The sequence below is a fragment of the Emys orbicularis genome, chromosome 7, assembly GCF_028017835.1.
Source record: "Emys orbicularis isolate rEmyOrb1 chromosome 7, rEmyOrb1.hap1, whole genome shotgun sequence".
NCBI lineage: Eukaryota > Metazoa > Chordata > Testudines > Emydidae > Emys > Emys orbicularis.
This window is the reverse complement of record NC_088689.1, coordinates 6,009,319-6,029,765: the sequence shown is the minus strand read 5'-3', so window position 1 is coordinate 6,029,765 and position 20,447 is coordinate 6,009,319. Positions and strand designations below refer to the sequence as shown.

The 20,447-nt window shown below is 43.2% G+C and overlaps 1 protein-coding gene across 1 annotated transcript in view; it reads left to right on the top strand.

The window, feature by feature from the left end:
- Positions 1-20,447, top strand: part of CFAP43 (cilia and flagella associated protein 43) — an 86,093-nt gene that overhangs the window by 3,199 nt on the left and 62,447 nt on the right. The window contains exons 2-5 of the mRNA XM_065408052.1: positions 3,188-3,441; positions 5,268-5,364; positions 9,397-9,564; positions 12,746-12,896. Coding sequence (XP_065264124.1) covers positions 3,188-3,441; positions 5,268-5,364; positions 9,397-9,564; positions 12,746-12,896 — 670 coding nt within the window. The remainder of the gene's footprint in view (positions 1-3,187; positions 3,442-5,267; positions 5,365-9,396; positions 9,565-12,745; positions 12,897-20,447) is intronic.

The following is a 20,447-nucleotide window of genomic DNA, read 5'->3' as shown; positions in this document are numbered from 1 at the left end:
CTGGAATGAAAACAAAAAAAATTGAAAATTTCTATGAAACAAGGTTTAAATAAAATTGAAATAGTTTGCTCCAATTTTGACTTGTTTTATATTATATAATATATTTTATTATATAAAATAAAAAAATCAAATGAGAAGTAGTTTTGAAATGGAACATCAAAATATTCAGTCCTGAAAAGGTCAAAATGGAAAAATCTTATCTGAACCCTCCATTCCATTTTTTTTTTTTTTTTTCAAAAATAAAGCTTTTTGGAAAACAGCATGTTGCCATGAAACGTTTCGCTTTTGCTGAATCTGCATTTTCTGACAGAAAACCATTTCATCAGAAAATTTCTGACCAGCTCTGTCACCTCCCTCCACTGAAATTGAGCTTGTTTGCAGATTGTGACCGGAATTTGGCAATTTGAAGACTGGTCTGATTGTGAAACGGCTTATGTTACTTGTAGGTTCTGTAAGAATAACTTGCACTGCCATCATAGTGACTTCGTGCCTGCATATATGTTTGAGACTTTCTATTTCTGTGCACAGACATCAAGATGTTCTTTTTGATCACTGGTCCAGAACCAGTGCTGGGTAAAAGTGAATTACTGGTCCTCTGAGCATTCATACAGGTCATCCCTGGCTGGCCATAAATCTGGTGCATCTGTAGAGGGCTAAGGAAAAAGCTTGCCAGTTTAACTTCTCTTCTCTGATGCCATGGTGCTCAGCTGATCTGTGAGCATCTGTTGACCCCCCAGGGAAGCACAAATGAACACCCCCAAGCTTCTCAAGGAGCAGGTAGCCCTCTGGTGAGTGAGACAGAGAGTAAGAGAAAGCCATCAGGCGGGGAAGGGGAGGAGAGCCCTCCGCCCAAAAGAAAACAGAAAGTAGAAAAATTCACAGACGTGATAAGAGCAAAGACCATGGCCTTGTCTACACTACAAAATTAAGTCAACCTATGTTAGGTTGACGTACAGCCACCACAGTAATTACTGCAGTAATTAATGTCAACGCTATGCCCCCTCTGTTGGTGGTGCTCGTCCTCATCAGGAGTGCTTCCACTGACTTAACTGTGTGGGGCGTAGTGAGGCACTGACAACTGGAGCCTCCCAACCCACCCTGGTGCCGACAGCCGGAGCTGTGAGCCCCATGCAGTGAGTTTCGCAGCCAACAGGCGATGTAAGTAATGCAGTGGACACTGCATTGCCCGAACTACATGGACCTAAGTGCTACATCTCTTGTGGAGGTGGAGTTATTAGGTCAGTGTAGTGGGCAATTTATGTCGGTGGGAGCAATGTTGTGGTGTAGACTCCTACAGTTAGATCAGCATAAGCTGCCTTACGTTGACCTAACCCTGTAGTGTAGAAGTCTTAGAAAAGGACAGAAGAGAGGGAGAGATTAGGGACAGAAGAAAGAAGAGAAGGTGCTAACTGTGGAAGGTACAACACAAAGGGTTAATGGACAGTGAGGGACCCCTTCTGCCAACCTATCACAAAACCTTGTGACAAAACAAGGTTGAAGATCACAAGTATAAGGTGTGTATTTCTAGCTTTGGTACAGCACTACCCAAACTTTTAAAAGTTTTAAAGCACACACCCTTCAAAAAAATGAAACCAATTCTATCCTCCTTGTAAACCTAACCTGCTGCTAAAGGTCTACCTGTCTTAATGTATGCATCTTCCCTGCCTCCACCCTGTGAAATACTTTAAATGTCTACACAGTTAACTATAGTTGGCATTTGAGTTAGCATGCATTGAAATCACTGGGGCAGTAGAGCTATTGTCTCAAGTTGTCTGTAAACTCAGGCAGATATTGCTGCATCAGTACACTTGGATCAAATTTTGAAGGTTTTCTTTCTTATTGTAAGAGCTAAAGACTAAGGCCTTGTCTGCATTCAAAAGTCGAATCACTTCAACAATGCCAGTATAGTTGAAGCGGTATGGCCACCCTAATGTGAACACAGTTATACTGGGATGAAGGTGCTTTTTACCTTATAACTGACTCTTATGGGTGTAAGAGCTAGTCTAACTGTATAGCTGTAAGAGCAAGTCCTCTAGTGGAGATGCAGCTGATACCAGTAAAAGGAGTCCTGACTTTCCCTGCAGGAGCAGTCCTAGCCATTTTGCTGGCCACAGCAGGAAACATTTTTGCCCCAAGAGGCCAAGCCAAAACAGCCCCCAAAGCTGAGTGGCACAGCAGTATGGTGCCACCTGGAAGTTGGCACTCAGGGAGACTGCCCTGGTCGCCTGTCCCTAGACTTGGTTCTGCCTCTCTGGGTGACATAAACTATATCAGGAAAGTGACTCCTGTCAGTAGTTGTGCCTACGCAAGGGGGGTTGCTAGCATAGCTATGTCAGTTGTGGTGTGATTATTTTCCCCCTCACATTCCTATCCCACGTAGTCATGCTGGCAAAATTTGCAGTGTAGAGTGGGTCTTAAGTTATATTATTTTGGCGCCTTTATACTGGCATAACTGCATCTACACTGGGGGCTGTACCAGTATAACTATTTCAGTGAAAAATCACACCCTTAATAGAAATGGTTACAAAAGCTGTGTGTGGACCAGGCAGATTTTTTAAGTGAAATCTGAAACTAGTGAAAAATGTAGACATCTGTCCCAGCTACTCTTGCTAGTCATTTGTGCCTCCCCAAATGGGGCATGCCTCATGCTTTGAGAAGTGCTGCTCTGATGATTCATGATTATGAATCTTGAAACTGTCTCTGGCCCCCCTAGTGGTGGTTTTTTGACATGGGTTCAGGACTGAATATAGCAAGTCCCAGGCCTCGGATCAGTATAATTTCCATTTGCTGCCATCCTATTGTTTCATAAAAAGAACAGGAGTACTTGTGGCACCTTAGAGACTAACAAATTTATTAGAGCATAAGCTTTCGTGGGCTACAGCCCACTTCTTTGGATGCATATAGAGTGAAACATATATTGAGGAGATATATATACACACATACAGAAAGCATGAACAGGTGGGAGTTGTCTTACCAACTCTGAGAGGCCAATTAAGTAAGAGAAAAAAAAACTTTTGATAATCAAGATAGCTCAGTACAGACAGTTTGATAAGAAGCAAGTGTGAGAATACTTATAAGGGAAGATAGAGACTAACACGGCTGCTACTCTGAATCTTGTTTCATATTGTTTTTTAAAATAAAATGTATTTATGTCCAGTGTTTAATGCTCACTTGTTTTTCCCCAAAGATGGGTTCAGGGATTCACAAACAGGAATGTTGGTTTTGTCAATAACAAGACTATCTGCTACCCCTGTGGCAACTACATCCTTTTTGTTGACATTGAAACAAAGAAGACGACAGTGCTGAAGTGTAAGAATGGCCACGTTGGAGCCTTTGCAGTGAATGGGAACAGTCAAGTGGTGGCTTTTTCAGACCAGAAGCTAAATCCTGTCATCTATATCTACACTTTTCCAGGACTTGTTAAACGGTCAGAAATAAAAGGTAGTGATGGGGGTTTCCCTTCCTGGTTCCTATTCCATTAAAATAAATACTAAATAACCATCTTGTGAAGGACATTTTGGTAAGAATAGAAACCTCTTAAAATAGCATGGCAGAAAGGTATCTAATGACAGGAGAGATGCAGGGAGTACTATAAAGATCCCTGGACTGCTTTCAAATAAAGATCCAGATCTGCAGCCCTTCGATCCACTAGAATCCCATTGAATTTGTAAGCATGGCTAAGAGCTGAATGAGAGGGCAATATTAAGGGCTAATGCTGCATCCGTGGAAGTCAGTGAGATCTTTGCAATGGATTTCAGTGGGAACAGGGACTGATCCTGAGTCAGCAGTGCTGGCAGCTTGATTAAAATACCTTGTATTAATATTTGATCTTTTCCTTCTGAATAAGGCAATTAAAGAAACACACACAAGGATTTTCTCAGTAGGCAAAGAAGTTCTCATTGTATTTGGGTTTTTTAGGGCATCTGCTTCTGAAGAAGTTGGTTTTGAATGTCCTATCTTGATTAGGAAGATTCCATATTTCTTACTCCATAGAAAGAAAGATTGGTTTTGCCACTTCTTACCCTGTTTTATTACTGGGTATATTACTCTGGAGTACCATACCTCATGGGCTGAGTTAATCACTTGAAGAATGATGTCTGCCTCTCTGTCCTCACAGTGGATTCTTTCAAACTATAGAAATATGAATGGGTCAGCTAAATTCTTTAAAATGCAAACATAGCAGGCAAAGGGCAGCCTTTCTCTAGTTAGAGGAGTGTATTTTGCTTAAACCTTAAGACTAAGAGCCTAAAGACTCTTCCTTAAATTTGGTATGCCAGGCACAGACTCAACGAGGTGATAATCATTTAGGAGTAAAAAACACATATATGTATAGCTTGGTTAACAACAACTAAAGGGGAATATGGCAGTAAACATTTAAGGAGTGTGAACAGCAAAGCAGGAGTGGAGGATTTTAATGGGATGAAATTAATTAAAAGAAAACATAGGCTGAAGAATGGGAAAAATTTCCTACCAATGAGATTTATTAAACTGGACAGTCTCCCAAGGAAAGTGGTGGAAATCCTGTTGTTTGAGACAGCTCAGTGGATGGTCTTGTGGCTAAAGGATTGGAAGTTAGGAAATTTGGTTTATATTATTGCCCATTCCACAGTCTTCCTGTGTGATCTTGAGCAAGTCACCTAACCCTCTGTCCCTCTGTTTCCAAATCTGTTGAATGGGGATCTTAATACTTCCCTACTGCAGGGGGTAGCTGGTGAATAAATTAATGTTTGTAAAGCACTTTGAGATCCTTGGAGGGAAAGCACCATAAAAGCACAAAATATTAATAAAACTAGATGGAAAAGCCCAGGAGAATGTTACATAGGGGGCAGTTGTGTTGGCTTGGATTGCAGGGGTGAGTGGAGATATACCTATCTCATAGAACTGGAAGAAACCCTGAAAGGTCATTGAATCCAGCCCCCTGCCTTCACTAACAGGACCAAGTACTGATTTTGCCCCAGATCCCTAAGTGGCCCCCTCAAAGATTGAACTCACAACCCTGGGTTTAGCAGGCCAATGCACAAACCACTGAGCTATCTCTTCCCCCTTGCCCCCTAATATATGTGAGGACTATTCCATTTCTAGAATAGAACGATACAAGCAGTTTTATATCCTATTTTTGTTTTTTTCCCTTAAAAACTGTAATGAAAATTCTTTGTATAATCAAATCAAACTGAATAATCATGGATGGAGCAAAGCATCAAGCTTGTGGTTGTCCAAAGTGTAGCCTAAGGCTAATTAAAATCCTTGCTATTAATTTTATATTTTAGGGCAGGCACAGCTGGACTACTCTTTACTTGCATTCAGTTACATGGGTCCTTATCTGGCCAGTTACTCTTCAGTCCCAGAATTTGCTCTTTCAATATGGTAAGTATCAGACATGTTCCTTTAATACTGGGTACTTTAGATGAAGGTTTTTGTATGAGCACTCCTTGAGCAGAGCTTCAATTCACTGACTTGCCAAGAGAAACCAGTAAGGCCAAATGATGCCTTAGCTTCCTCCTTCCTCTCTGATCTGCCACTGTCTGCAAACATTCTCTGCCTGAATTGACTTGCATTGAGTAGTGTGGAAAACTTCATATAAGATTTATTGTTATTTTGCCATAGTTAATTTCCAGACTGTTTTCTTCAAGATTTTACATTTTGATATATTTATAACAGGAAAATAAGCCTTTCCACCACTTAATTATGTGAACAGTCCTGGAAGCTGACTGCAGCGGTAATTGTGAGAGAAAGTTGCCTGCTAGCCAGAGCACAGGACTGGTAGCCAGAAATTGTTGAGTTCTAATGCTGATGCTGACTCTCTCAATGGTCCTAGGCAAGCCATTTAACAACCCTGCTGAGCTACTCCCTCTGTAAAATGGGGATAATGAATCTTAATTACTTCATGGGGCTTATATGAGGATTAATTAGTTAAAGTTTGTAAAGCAGATTGGGGATATAAAATGCTTTGTAAATGCTATGTACACCTCTACCCCGATATAACGCTGTCCTCGGGAGCCAAAAAATCTTACCGCGTTATAGGTGAAACCGTGTTATATCGAACTTGCTTTGATCCGCTGGAGCGCGCAGCCCCCCCCCCCCCCCCCCGGAGTGCTGCTTTACCGCGTTATATCCGAATTCGTGTTATATCGGGTCGCGTTATATCAGGGTAGAGGTGTATTTGTTTTCCCATAAAAAGCCTCAGCACTCCAATCAAATCCTTGAGAATTCTCAGTTTCTTTCTCTCTTAAAACACCACCACCCTTGTCACAACTTCCAGCTGAGAACAGGAAAGGGGCTTTAAAGCCCCCACCACTCTTTCATTGTCCTGAGGGTCACAAGTATCCATGCAATCACCTCAGCAGGATCAACTTTCACAGCACTTCCAGCTTTAGAATGAAGAAACCTGGACTAGCACTTGAAGCCAGGCATCTTTCATAGCTGTGCCAAACAGCACTACATGAGGTGCTTGAGCCACTTGGTCGGATTGTTTGCAGCTTCAGTGCCATGAAAAGACATATGGTGAGATTGGTTGAGGATAATGAAAATAGAACTCATGGAACCTGCACAGCACAGGGAGGGAAGATCCTGGGGCGGGCAGGCAGGCATGCACAAGGAGTGTCTATCCTGTGTACACCTCAGCTCCAAGAGACCCTTGCCTATACAGGGGCATGTGAGGGGTGAGAAGGCGACTGCCACCTTGAGTGATTGGTCCATCAGCCCTCACAGAGAGAGCGCCGATCACAACACATCATTTGTGGTGTTCTAGCCAGTCCTTCAGCCACATGCTGGCCAGGCTGCCAGTGGCACTGGATACCTGATTGGCATAGAGCATCGCACCCCAGAACCTCTGAGCAATCCGCCAGCCTCAGCCTCCCAAGTGGCTGGGATTACAGGCACACACCACCTCACCCAACCCGCAGCAGTAATAATAAATAATAATAATAATGATTCCTCTTCTCAGTCCCCAATGGAGAAGAATAACATTCATCACATACTCTAGCTGTGTGATTCAGCTCAGGATTTAGGCCGAAACATGCTTTACAACAGATAAAGCACGCCAACCAGACAACTGACTCTCTGTCTTGAAGAGCTTACAGTCTAAAAGGCATGAACAATGACCATTCAGAACTGAATTAACATGGTTGGCCCAGTTTATGCCTTGTGTACTCTTTAAAAGTTCCACCAGTTTGAAAGATTCTGCCAGTCCAGTAAGATAGGAAATTCCACTGGAAATGGTGGAACCTTTCAAAGTAATGGAACTTTCTAAGGCCATCTGCTTTAAGTTTATTTAATCAGCAAAGTGACCCCAGAATGAATTTGACCCCCAGCAGCTAGTTGTCTCAAAGGAATGACCCACAATTCAAATCTGACACAATTTAATAAAAAAAACCAGGATGTTGTTATAATACTAGGCTTTGGTCCTGCTATGAGCTCCACTCAGTGCACCTGTGTGGAGTTCATTGCAGAGTCAGGGCCTTCATCTATGCAGTCTGCACACTGTTGGGTAATCATTCTTCCTACTTTGGGTACACAGAAATAATATTTTACGGGGTAAAATAGAGCAGAATAGGTTTAGTATTGTTTTGTGATTTCAATATGATGTTTGTGCAATGTCTATCTGTATTGTAATCCTCAAATTGTTTGCTATGCACAGATAAAAGAGATTTTTTTTTAAAGTTAGCTTGGGCTTGAAGTATAGGAAGCTTGTGGATAATGAAAAGCTGCTTTTCATGGGAGACATTTTATCCCTAGATCTTTCTTCTGTTCAAAGCAATGGCTCAGTGCCAGATGCTTTTTCAGACACATGCACCATATCACATCATATCTTAGTAAATTAGCTACTACAAAAGAAGCTTGGCACAGCTTGCTATGTATCAGAACACACTGACAGATCTTTAGGGAGAGAGCTACACTACCATCCTTTTATGCCAGAATTTCACCTTCTAACTTCCTTTAATATTAATGGAAATTACTGAACATGTGTTAATACTAGTGTATCAAGATAAAATACACCCCTTAAATCATGTTTTGTTTCCCAACACCCATTTTTTTCAGTGTGATATTAATGTTAATAATTTTCTTGCATCCTGATCAATATCTATAAATGAATTTGTCACAAGCTAAACCAGCAGGATTATACTAAACTCCTATACCAGGGATCGGCAACCTTTGGCCCACAGCCCGCCAGGGTAAGCACCCTGGCAGGCCGGTTTGTTTACCTGCCGCGTCCGCAGGTTTGGCCGATCGCGGCTCCCACTGGCTGCGGTTCGCTGCTCCAAGCCAATGGGGGCTGTGGGAAGCGGTGTGGACCGAGGGATGTGCTGGCCACTGCTTCCCGCCACCCACATTGGCCTGGGATGACAAACCATGGCTAGTGGGAGCTGTGATCGGCCGAACCTGCAGACGTGGCAGGTAAACAAAACAGCCCGGCCAGCCAGGGTACTTACCCTGCCGAGCTACATGCCAAAGGTTGCTGATCCCTGTCCTATACAGTAGCATCTCCATCCTTAGAGGTTTTTAAGGCCTGGCTTGACAAAGCCCTGGCTGGGATAATTTAGTCTGTGTTGGTCCTGCTTTGAGCCGGGGGTTGGACTAGATGACCTCCTGAGGTCTCTTCCAACCCTAATCTTCTATGATTCTATGTACATGCTAGAGTTCTTCTTCACTTCAACCTTAGTCGTACATAAAAAAGCTGAAATTCCAACTCCAAGTTCAAGTGAAATGCTTTATCAATATATTTTTAAATTGCAAATGTTAACAAGAAGTTAGTGTCAAATATGTTGTTCAGGAAATGGTGACAGTTCTCCTCCAATGATGCTAAGCAATTCTGAGGATAGCATGTGAAAACACAAATGTTTACCTTTTTACCTATAATAATTATAGGATTTTTTTTATCCATACATCTTAAAGCTCTTTTACAAATGCCTGTAAGGATTATGGTCCCTGTTCTATAGATAGGAAGACTGAGGCACAGAGGTGGGTGGAGGGAAGTGACTTGTCCAGGATTACACAAAGAATAAATGACAGAGCTAGGGATAGAACCCAGGTCGCCTGACTCCCAGCCTAATGCCCTGTCCACAAAACATAGCTGCCCATGATGCACAGCAGCACTTGTTGACATGTTTGTTTTGCATATTCTTACAATGTTTTCTCTTAGTTAGTAGCAATGTCGGTCCTAAACTATATTCATTTTACATATGACTGACTATCCAGCTTCTTTTGTCATTCCCACCAAGAGGAATTAACTTGATTGACAGTTTTTGTCTGTGACAAGGTGCCAGATTCCTGAGAGGAGCAGAGCATCCGCTACTGCCATGGATGTCAATTGGCACTTCTCAGGATCGAGCCTAAATGGTCATTCTGAATTTTGTGACTTATTTGATACATTTTTTTTTAAAATTCTCCTTTTTGAAGGGACTGGCAAGAAAATATCCTTTTGTGCAGTAAATCTCAACCAGGTGTGAAAGTGACCTCGATGAGCTTTAACCCCATGAGCTGGCACCAGCTTTGTTTGTCCAATGAAAACTCCCTTACTGTCTGGAATATTGAAAGGAACGATCAAGAACATCATCTCAAGTCAAAGTAAGTAACACACCTTCCAGGCTAAAAGAAAACTATAGAGTTAACTTTATTTTAGTGCCTAGGATCACTGACATATATCAGTTTACAAAGACTATGGATCCAATTAAGATTAACTGACAACCCTTTAAATCACAACCAATAAGAACTTTAACTGTCTGTCTCTTGAGTTGTGTGCAGGGCCGGCTCTAGCTTTTTTGCTGCCCCCAGCAGCAAAAAAAAGCGCCGCCCCCGAGCCCCCCCCCAGCCGAGCGGCCGCGCCGCCCCCCCCCCGCCGAGCGCCGCCGGAACCCCCCCCCCCCCAGAGCGCTGCCCCCCCGCGCCGCCCCCCCGCCGAGCGCCGCGCCGCTGGAGCCCGCCCCCGCCCACTGCCGAGCGCCGCCGGAACCCCCCTTCCAGCGCCGCGCCTGCGCCGCCCCCCCCCCGCCGAGCGCCGCGTGCCGGAGCCCGCTCCCGCCGACTGCCGCGCGCCGGAGCCCGCCCCCCCCCCCGCCGAGCGCCGCTGGAACCCCCCCCACCAGCGCGAGCCCCGCGCTGCCCCCCCCGCCGAGCGCCGCCCCCCGGAGCCCGCCCCCGCCGAGCGCCGCCGGAGCGCCCCCCCCGTGGAATGCCGAGCCGCGCTCCTCCCGCCGCCCCTTACCAGGTGCCGCCCCAAGCACGTGCTTGGGTGCCTGGTGCCTGGAGCCGGCCCTGGTTGTGTGTGTTGAATTTGTGATACCGTTTCCTAGTGCTCAGGTCTCCAGATTACAGCCATCACTATAGTTGATATGAACAGTCAGGTTTGTCAGCAGTCTTTGGTAAGACATCCAGGATTGAATGCACACGGAGACTGGACTGTCTTCCCACTCCTGCAGGTGGCTCTGCCCTGTCAGTATTCCTCAGTCCTGTTACGGCAATGTAGGAGAGCTTGCACCTCTGCTCTTGCATGTGATTACCATGTTTGGACAGAGTTTCTTGCCTGCAAAGATCATTTAGTAAAGTGGAATGTGTGTATTTTAAAGTAGAAGATGTGGTCACAGACTGGTCTGCAAAAAACAAACAAACCATGTTGGGTCCAATGCTTGTTCTCCATGTGACTGCCATATCCTGTGTGGTGAGTTTACAAATCCAAAGGTGATTTTTCTAATGCTCAGTGTAATTTGCCCAGCACTGCAGACTCAGGGCTTGTCTACACTTACGTGTTTTGCTGCTTTAACCATACTGGTTGTGTGTGTGTGTGTGTGTGTGTGAACAGCAAACCATGTCTAGCGTGGATGTATAAAAGTGCTTATACTAGTATAGTTTATTCCAGTTGAAAACTTAAATAAGCTATACTGATATAAGGTACCATTATATCATTATAACAGTCTACACTAGGGCTTTTACCAGGATGACTATGTCAGCAAAACATGACACCCCCCCACAGACACAGTTATGCTGGTAAAATGTGTAAGTGTAGACCAGCCTTTAATGTGGGATCTGAAAATTAAGCTGGATTCTTTTTGCTTTTTATCACTATAAAGTTTACTCAGGAAGATATATTTATTTTTCTCTCTCTTCACTCCAGTCAGCAGGAACTGAAATTTGGTTGAAGGATTATTATTTATTTATACCTTTTTACATAAAATTTCATTGTCATAAATCAGCATATTCCCCAAACTACTGCATACTCGCCCTCCCTTATACATTTTAATAGGTACTCTGCTATCTGATTGGTGATCATACACAAAAGACACTTTCTGAATGCCATTCAGAATGCAACAGGAGAATAATATTTAGAGCATTTTTCATCTTTAAAGCACTTTTCAAACATTAGCAATGAATCTTCACAACTCCCTGCTAGGAGGGTAATTATTAAACCCAATGCACAGATGGGGGAAACTGACACCCAGGGTATGACTATACTGAAATAAAAAACCTGCAGCAGCAAGTCTCAGGGCCCAGTTCAGCTGACAGTGGGACTAATATAGCAGTGTAGATGCTCGGGCTGAAGCCCAGGCTCTCAGACCCTCCCCACTCACAGGATTTCAAAGCCCGGCTCTAGCCTGTGTCCAGACTTCTGCACTGCTATTTTTATCCCTGCAGCCCAAGCCCTGTGACCCTGAGTCAGTTGACCTGGGCTCTGAGACTTGGGGCTTGTCTACACTGCGAAGTTGTCAACAAAACTTTTGTCTTTCACGGGTACTTAAAAAAGCCCCACAGTGAAAGACAAAAGTTTTGCCAACGCAAGTGGCAGTGTGAATGCGGCTTTGTCGGCAGGAGCGCTCTCCTGCCGACAAAGCTAACGCCACTCGCGGGGCTGGAAGTGCCGACAAAGAACCGAAAAAGAGCATTCACACACGCTGACTTTTAGCGACAAGGCTGTGTCGACACAGCCTTGTCGCTAAAAGCTGCATGGTGCAGACAAGCCCTTGCTGTCTCTGGTCTTTCATTGCAGTGTAGACATATCTCCAGAGTGGGTAAGTTACTTGCCCAAGACAAAAAGGAATCAGTGTCAGAAGCAGACATTGGGATAGAATGCAGAAGTTCATCGCTGCCAGTTCTATGCTCAGACCTTACTTCTCCTGAAGTAAAAAGACTATGTATATGTCTACATTATGGAGACTATACTGGCATAGCTATATTGGCACAGTTATGTCCACATAGCCCCATAGCGTAGACTCAACCTACACTGCCAGAAGGAGTCACTGTAGGAACACTGCCTCCCTGAACGAAGTTAGCTATATTGACGAAAGCCCTCTTCTATCTACATAGCTGCACCTACGCTAGGGATTTTGCCGTGATAGCTAAAGTGCTCAGTGTGGGTGTTTTTTTCCATGCCCCTGACCAACATAGCTATGCTGGTGTAACTTTTCAGTGTAGACCAAGCCTATTATTCTTTATTGCAACAGTATCTGCCATGTAAACTGCTTGTTTAAATCAGTCTTTCATTATTATAATAGAGGTAAAGTCTTTGTATTAGAATGTCAACAAAGGGTCAGAGTCTCCAGGTTTTGAAAACGTACTTCCCAATAAAAAGCAACAGAGGGTCCTGTGGCACCTTTAAGACCCAATACTTCTGTTAGTCTTAAAGGTGCCACAGGACCCTCTGTTGCTTTTTACAGATTCAGACTAACACGGCTACCCCTCTGATACTCGTACTTCCCAGTGTTTATTTTCTGTAAATGCTTCCTCAGCTCATGTGCTATTTCCTTCCTTTTTGCAGGCCTGTCAGACTCCCTGCCGAAGATGGGTCTCTGATGTGTAAACAGGATGTCTTTTTTTCACATCCTGATATCCAAGACCTCTACTATGGTCCTGTGCTGCCAATTTCAGCCATTGCTGGGCTGGCAGGGGATGAAGCAGAGACATTTAGGGTAACTACAACTCTGCATCTAACTGCTAATATAAAATGTTATGATTGTAATGATACTGACAGATATGAACAAAATTCATAATTGAAAGCCTATTAAACTTGCCCAGTTTAGGAAAGGGGTATATTCTCTCAGCAATGTTTGTGAAACCCATATTAGCATTAGAATTATAATCACGGGGATGGCTCTCTATTTTATGCGTCAGGTTTGAAAATGCCTAGATTCCCAGATAAATCACATCAGGGCTGGCATAATCCAATTTAACTTTCCAAGGTAAATATAACAAAGTACCTTGTAGTTCTTCTTCAAGTGGCCTCTGTGTATTCCTATTTGAGGGATATAGTGCCTCTGGTGTCAAGCTACCGAATTTTTCTAGCAAGCTGTGCCCATTGGGGCCATTCACCCCACTCTTGCAGAAGATTTCAAGGGTATAAAAGGGGAATGGGGGGGGGGGGGTCTCCACACACTTCAATTCCATTGTGACCACAGAAGGTGCAGAGCGGTGGAATCACACACACTGTCCTCAACGCTTTCCTCATTGATTTCTTGTAATTTTGCCCTTTGGGGCTATTTTCTTTCTAGTTAGTTAAATTAGCAAATTGTTAGCAAAGGCTGCCTTCAGTCGGAAGAATAAAGAAGAAACGGTGCCTGTTGGGCACTGGTATCCTCCGGAAATGCTGCAAGCGTGGGAGGGTCTCACATACACCTACTGATGGGGAAAAAGAACAGGAGTACTTGTGGCACCTTAGAGACCAACAAATTTATTAGAGCATAAGCTTTCGTGGGCTACAGCCCACTTCTTCGGATGCATATAGAGTGGAACATATATTGAGGAGATACATATACACACATACAGAGAGCATGAACAGGTGGGAGTTGTCTTACCAACTCTGAGAGGCCAATTAAGTAAGAGAAAAAAACTTTTGAAGTGATAATCAAGATAGCTCAGTACAGACAGTTTGATAAGAAGTGTGAGAATACTTACAAGGGGAGATAGATTCAATGTTTGTAATGGCTCAGCCATTCCCAGTCCTTATTCAATCCTGAGTTGATTGTATCTAGTTTGCATATCAATTCCAGCTCAGCAGTCTCTCGTTGGAGTCTGTTTTTGAAGTTTTTCTGTTGTAAGATAGCCACCCACAGGTCTGTCATTGAATGGCCAGACAGGTTAAAGTGTTCTCCCACTGGTTTTTGGGTATTATGATTCCTGATGTCAGATTTGTGTCTATTAATTCTTTTGCGTAGAGACTGTCCGGTTTGGCCAATGTACATGGCAGACGGGCATTGCTGGCACATGATGGCATCTATCACATTTGTAGATGTGCAGGTGAACGAGCCCCTGATGGCGTGGCTGATGTGATTAGGTCCTATGATGGTGTCCCTTGAATAGATATGTGGACAGAGTTGGCAATGGGCTTTGTTACAAGGATAGGTTCCTGGGTCAGTGTTTTTGTTCAGTGATGTGTGGTTGCTGGTGAGTATTTGCTTTAGGTTAGGGGGTTGTCTGTAAGCGAGGACAGGTCTGTCTCCCAAGATCTGTGAGAGTAAAGGATCATCTTTCAGGATAGGTTGTAGATCTCTGATGATGCGCTGGAGAGGTTTTAGTTGGGGGCTGAAGGTGACAGCTAGTGGTGTTCTGTTATTTTCTTTGTTGGGCCTGTCTTGTAGGAGGTGACTTCTGGGTACTCGTCTGGCTCTGTCAATCTGTTTTTTCACTTCAGCAGGTGGGTATTGTAGTTTTAAGAATGCTTGATAGAGATCTTGTAGGTGCTTGTCTCTATCTGAGGGATTGGAGCAAATGCGGTTATATCTTAGAGCTTGGCTGTAGACAATGGATCGTGTGGTGTGTCCTGGATGGAAGCTGGAGGCATGTAGGTAAGTGTAGCGGTCAGTAGGTTTCCGGTATAGGGTGGTATTTATGTGACCATCGCTTATTAGCACAGTAGAGTCCAGGAAATGGACCGCTTGTGTGGATTGATCTAGGCTGAGGTTGATGGTGGGATGGAAATTATTGAAATCATGGTGGAATTCCTCAAGGGCTTCTTTTCCATGGGTCCAGATGATGAAGATGTCATCAATGTAGCGCAAGTAGAGTAGGGGCATTAGGGGACGAGAGCTAAGGAAGCATTGTTCTAAGTCAGCCATAAAAATGTTGGCATACTGTGGGGCCATGTGGGTACCCATAGCAGTGCCGCTGACTTGAAGGTATATATTCTATGACAAGGTATATATTGTCATAGAATCATAGAATATCAGGGTTGGAAGGGACCTCAGGAGGTCATCTAGTCCACCCCCCTGCTCAAAGCAAATTCAAATTGTCCCCAAATGTGAAATAGTTGTGGGTGAGGACAAAGTCACAAAGTTCAGCCACCAGGTTAGCTGTGACATTATCGGGGATACTGTTCCTGATAGCTTGTAGTCCATCTTTGTGTGGAATATTGGTGTAGAGGGCTTCTACGTCCATAGTGGCCAGGATGGTGTTTTCTGGAAGATCACTGATGGATTGTAGTTTCCTCAGGAAGTCAGTGGTGTCTCGAAGATAGCTGGGAGTGCTGGTAGCATAGGGTCTGAGGAGAGAGTCCACATAACCAGACAAGCCTGATGTTAGGGTGCCAATGCCTGAGATGATGGGGCGTCCAGGATTTCCAGGTTTATGGATCTTGGGTAGCAAATAGAATACCCCTGGTCGGGGTTCTAGGCATGTGTCTGTACAGATTTGTTCCTGTGCTTTGTCAGGGAGTTTTTTTAGCAGATGGTGTAGTTTCTTTAGGTAATCCTCAGTGGGATCAGAGGATAATGACCTGTAGAATGTGGTGTTAGAGAGCTGTCTAGCAGCCTCTTGGTCATATTCCAATTTATTCATGATGACGACAGCACCTCCTTTGTCAGCCTTTTTGATAATGATGTCAGGGTTGTTTCTGAGGCTGTAGATGGCGTTGTGATAAGCATGGCTGAGGTTATGGGGCAAGTGATGTTGCTTTTCCACAATTTCAGCCTTTGCACGTTGACGGAAGCAATCTATGTAGAAATCCAGTCTGTTGTTTCGACCGTCCGGAGGAGTCCACGCAGAATCCTTTTTTTTGTAGTGCTGGTAGGGGGGATTCTGTGGGTTAGTATGCTGTTCAGAGTTATGTTGGAAATATTCTTTTGAGTCGGAGACGTCGAAAGTAGGATTCTAGGTCACCGCAGAGCTGTATCATGTTCGTGGGTCTGGAGGGACAAAAGGAGAGGCCCTGAGATAGGACAGACTCTTCTGCTGGGCTAAGAGTATAGCTGGAAAGATTAACAATATTGCTGGGTGGGTTAAGGGAACTACTGTTGTGGCTCCTTGTGGCATGTAGCAGTTTAGATAGTTTAGTGTCCTTTTTCCTTTGTAGAGAGGCAAAGTTTGTCTTGTAAATGGCTTGTCTAGTTTTTGTAAAGTCTATCCATGAGGAAGTTTGTGTGGAAGGTTGGTTTTTTATGCGAGTATCCAGTTTTGAGAGCTCATTCTTAATCTTTCCCTGTTTGCTGTATAGGATGCTGATCAGGTGGTTTCGCAGTTTCTTTGAGAGCGTGTGACACAGTCTCTCAGCATAGTCTGTGTGATATGTAGATTGTAATGGATTTTTTACCTTTAGTCCTTTTGGTATGATGTCCATCTGCTTGCATTTGGAAAGGAAGATGATGTCTGTCTGTATCTGTACGAGTTTTTTCATGAAGTTGATGGATTTCCACTCCATACGGCTAAATGCAGTGCCGGAGGCTCCTCAGGCCAAGTCAGTTACATCTGTTAATGTGTAAGTCCAGCATTGACTTGGACATCCGCTAGCCTATGGCTCTGTGCAAAAGATTTGTGCTTGCCAAGGAATTCCCTTCTCCCCTCCCTTACCATCTACAGTAATATTTACCGATGGTGGACTGCAGTGGTCACCTTGTTCTCCAGCCTTTTGGGGTCTCCGGGCTCTGCTGGAGATAAAAGCTTCCACATAGACTTCTGGAGTAGAAAGTGATTTGTCTAGCCTGTAAGATTTTCTCCCATTGATCAAGACCAGAAATTCATCTGCAGAAAAGTGCAAATGTCTCACTTTGACAAATACTAAGGAATTTTTTCGGAATTTGTCGGAGAAAAACACTGTTCTCACTCTCTTTTTGGGTGCAGCAAAGTCAGATACTTTATTATCTCTAGCAATTGTGTGGAGGGAGAGAGTGCACTAGGACACAGGGTTTCCCCCTCCTAGGCAGGTCTCTCTACAGGTAAACAATTACAGCACGCATTTATACCTTTTGTTACATACAATAATAAGCAACAGCTGCATTTTGTTTATACATAGGTCATCCTAATATCTTATTTTTCTCACTTATTTAGACTCTAGTCTACATTCCATATTTATCTACACAAGATTGCAACAACTTCTCACACAGTTCTTTCCCACTCGCCTCACATAATCCTCGCTTCTACAAATCTCACGTTATTAGGGTTACATCTAGCCTGACTCTTGCTCACAGAAGAGACTGTTTGCATTGAAATCCCCTTCAAATCCCTGTCAGTTCTTGCTCTACTTCCACACTCTCTGCTACCTCATATGATCATTCAATCAATAAGGACATGTTCCGCCTCTAATTTAAGTCTGTGTGAAGCCAGTCCAGTCCGGCACAGTGTACTGGCTCTTGCTGGTACACCGTACTGGACCGGACCGGCTTACTTTCACCTCTGCCTGTATCACAGTCTGTGTGAGGTATTTCAGTTGAATTCAAAGGGAGCAGGAACATACCCTCAAGGAAACATTCAACAGACAGGATTCAACAGAAAGGAAGATTTATGTCCTTTGTCAGTAGGTCTGAATCAGATGAAAGGACGGTCTTAATATTTATATTTATGGACAACCACTTGCTCCAACTATGCTTCAAAATATGTTGTTGTGGCTGGAGTTGTAACCAAGTGTTGCCAAAAAGGGGCAGCCGCATGAAGTTTTTAACCCTCTCTCTTCTTGCACAAGGAGATATTTTCTGTTTCAGTATTTCTTATAGCTAAGCCCTGAGTTTTCTGCAGTTGCTCAGACTTTGTATCCAAACATGACCCCTCTTTGTCACCATGCCCTGTTAGATGCCATCAGCTTTCCACAAAACATTTCATGTCCAGGGTTCTGGGCTTTTCCTCTAGAGAGTGCTATTTAAAGGAACAAAGCTTTAGGAAGCTTATGAATGATTGTACAATTTCAGAACACAAACAGCAAATGGGAGTGCTTCCTGTGACTTCCTTGTCCTGGGTATACATGGCGATGGTCCCAGTCTGGAATTAGAACTCTGTGCCTATTATGTATGTTGAGTCATGACAATGATTAGAAATGGACTTGATAACAGATGCCGACCTGGACTTGCATAGGAAGCCTCCGAGTTAGAGTAACTCAACTACTATCTCGCAAAAAAAGATGTGTGGAGATAAAATCTCATAAAATATGTAAAAATACCTGTCTGAAATCTATGTTGGGATGATATAATGACCATTTCATTATAGAATCTCTAGCATACTACTAGAGTTTATTATTCTTATTTGATTTATAAAATAAATGAGTCCATTTCTTAAAACCTCCTTCCTTGGAGGTTTTTAAGGCCCGGCTTGACAAAGCCCTGGCTGGGATGATTTAGTTGGGAATTGGTCCTGCTTTGAGCAGGGGGTTGGACTAGATGACCTCCTGAGGTCCCTTCCAACCCTGATAATCTATGATTCTATGATTGTATTTCTGAAACATCTTTCCTCAAAATGCTTCATAGAGAATAATGGATTGACTGACAACACACCTCTGAGGTAGATAAATATCCCATTTTAGAGAGAGAGAGAGAGACTTAACCAAAATCACATAGTGAGTCTCTGGCAGATCTTAGAAATAAAACCTAGATACTTCTGACTCTCAGTCCTGTATTGCCAGCAAAAGAGCATCCATCTTTCCTCTTCCTGTACCTTTTGCAAGACTTTAGGTGTTTTGTAGAATTACAAACTATGCACATTCCTTCATCCCCCACTAAAATGAAGCTACTTTTGGAGTGGGATGTGATTGCTATTATGGTCTCACAGCAATTCTACATCAGAGTTTTGGACAAGAAGTGAAGAGTGATACCTTTCTACTGTTGAAACAACATTTGAATTTAGCTAGGCAGGTAATCATTGACCAGTGTGGAATTAGGCAAAGACCCCAGGATTAACACTTCCTACTCTCCACTGACTCTAGAGATGAAAAAGATCTCTTAGATCATCCTGTCCATCTCTCTGCCAACATAGGATTTTTCTCTATTTTACATTTGCTAGTGTTTTGTGAAGATCAGCTTTTCAAGTGCCAAGCAATAGGGTTTTTGCAACTTCTTTGGAGGGTTTAATCTCACAGATAATATATGTCACTGTCAGGAAGCTTCTTCTACTATTCACTTTAAATTTGCTTTCTTTATTTGTCCCACTACAATTAGCTATAATCCGTTTTATTCTATTAAATACTTTCCCTCCCTTCATGCTTACACGTTTCAAATTCTTGTAGACTTATTGGGTCCGATTCTCCATTGCATTACCTGGACTGCAGGATTCAAGTTACTATCCCTCATTTAATCACCACTTAGCCAAGCTATTAATATTTAATTATTTTAATATTTCCTCTTAAATCAGTCCACCTAATGGTCTTTGTTACGTTTCACTGAATTCACTTCAACTTAGCAATACCCATTCTTGTGTGGCCCCACTAACAAAGATTCTGAGGCACTCACATACTATAACACTCTTCTAATGTAGGGAAGTACTATTATCCCCATTTTATAGATCGGGAGCTTAGGCATAGAGAAGCTAGGTGACTTGCCCAAGCTCACACTGGAAATCTGTCAGAGATGTGCCCAGAACTGATTTGCAGATGACACAAAGACTGGCAAAATGGTAAAAAGTGATGAGCACAGGGCAGTCTAACAGAGCGGTCTGGATGGCTTGGTGAACTGTGCCCATGAAAACAAAATACATATTAATACTGCCAAGTACAAGAACATACGTATAGGTATAAAAATGTAGGCTGTACTTACAGAATGTAGGACTGTATCCTGGAAAGCAGTGACTCTGAAGAGGATTCTAGGCGTCATAGTGGACAAACAACTCGACATGAGCACCCAGGGCAATGGTGTGGCTAAAAGGGCTATGCAGTCCTTAGATGTGTAAACAGGATAGTAATGAGTAGGGGTAGAAAGGTGATTTTAGTTCCATAGACAGCATTGGTGAGGCTGATACAAGAATACTGCATTCTGTTCTGGTGTCCACATTTTAAAAAGGGTGTTGAAAAATTGGAGAGGATGTAGAAAAGAGCCACAAAAATGCCTTATAGTGAGATACTTACTAGCAAAGTCAGGTTAGTTTATCAAAAAGAAGACTGAGGGGTGACTTGAGTACAGAGTATAAATACCTTCACAGGGAGAAGATACCAGATACTAAAGGACTCTTCATTCTAATGGAGAAGGGCATAACAAGAACCAACAAGTGGAAATTAAAGCCAGACAAATTCAAATAAGGGATAATGTTTTAACAGTGAGGGTGATTAACCATTGGAA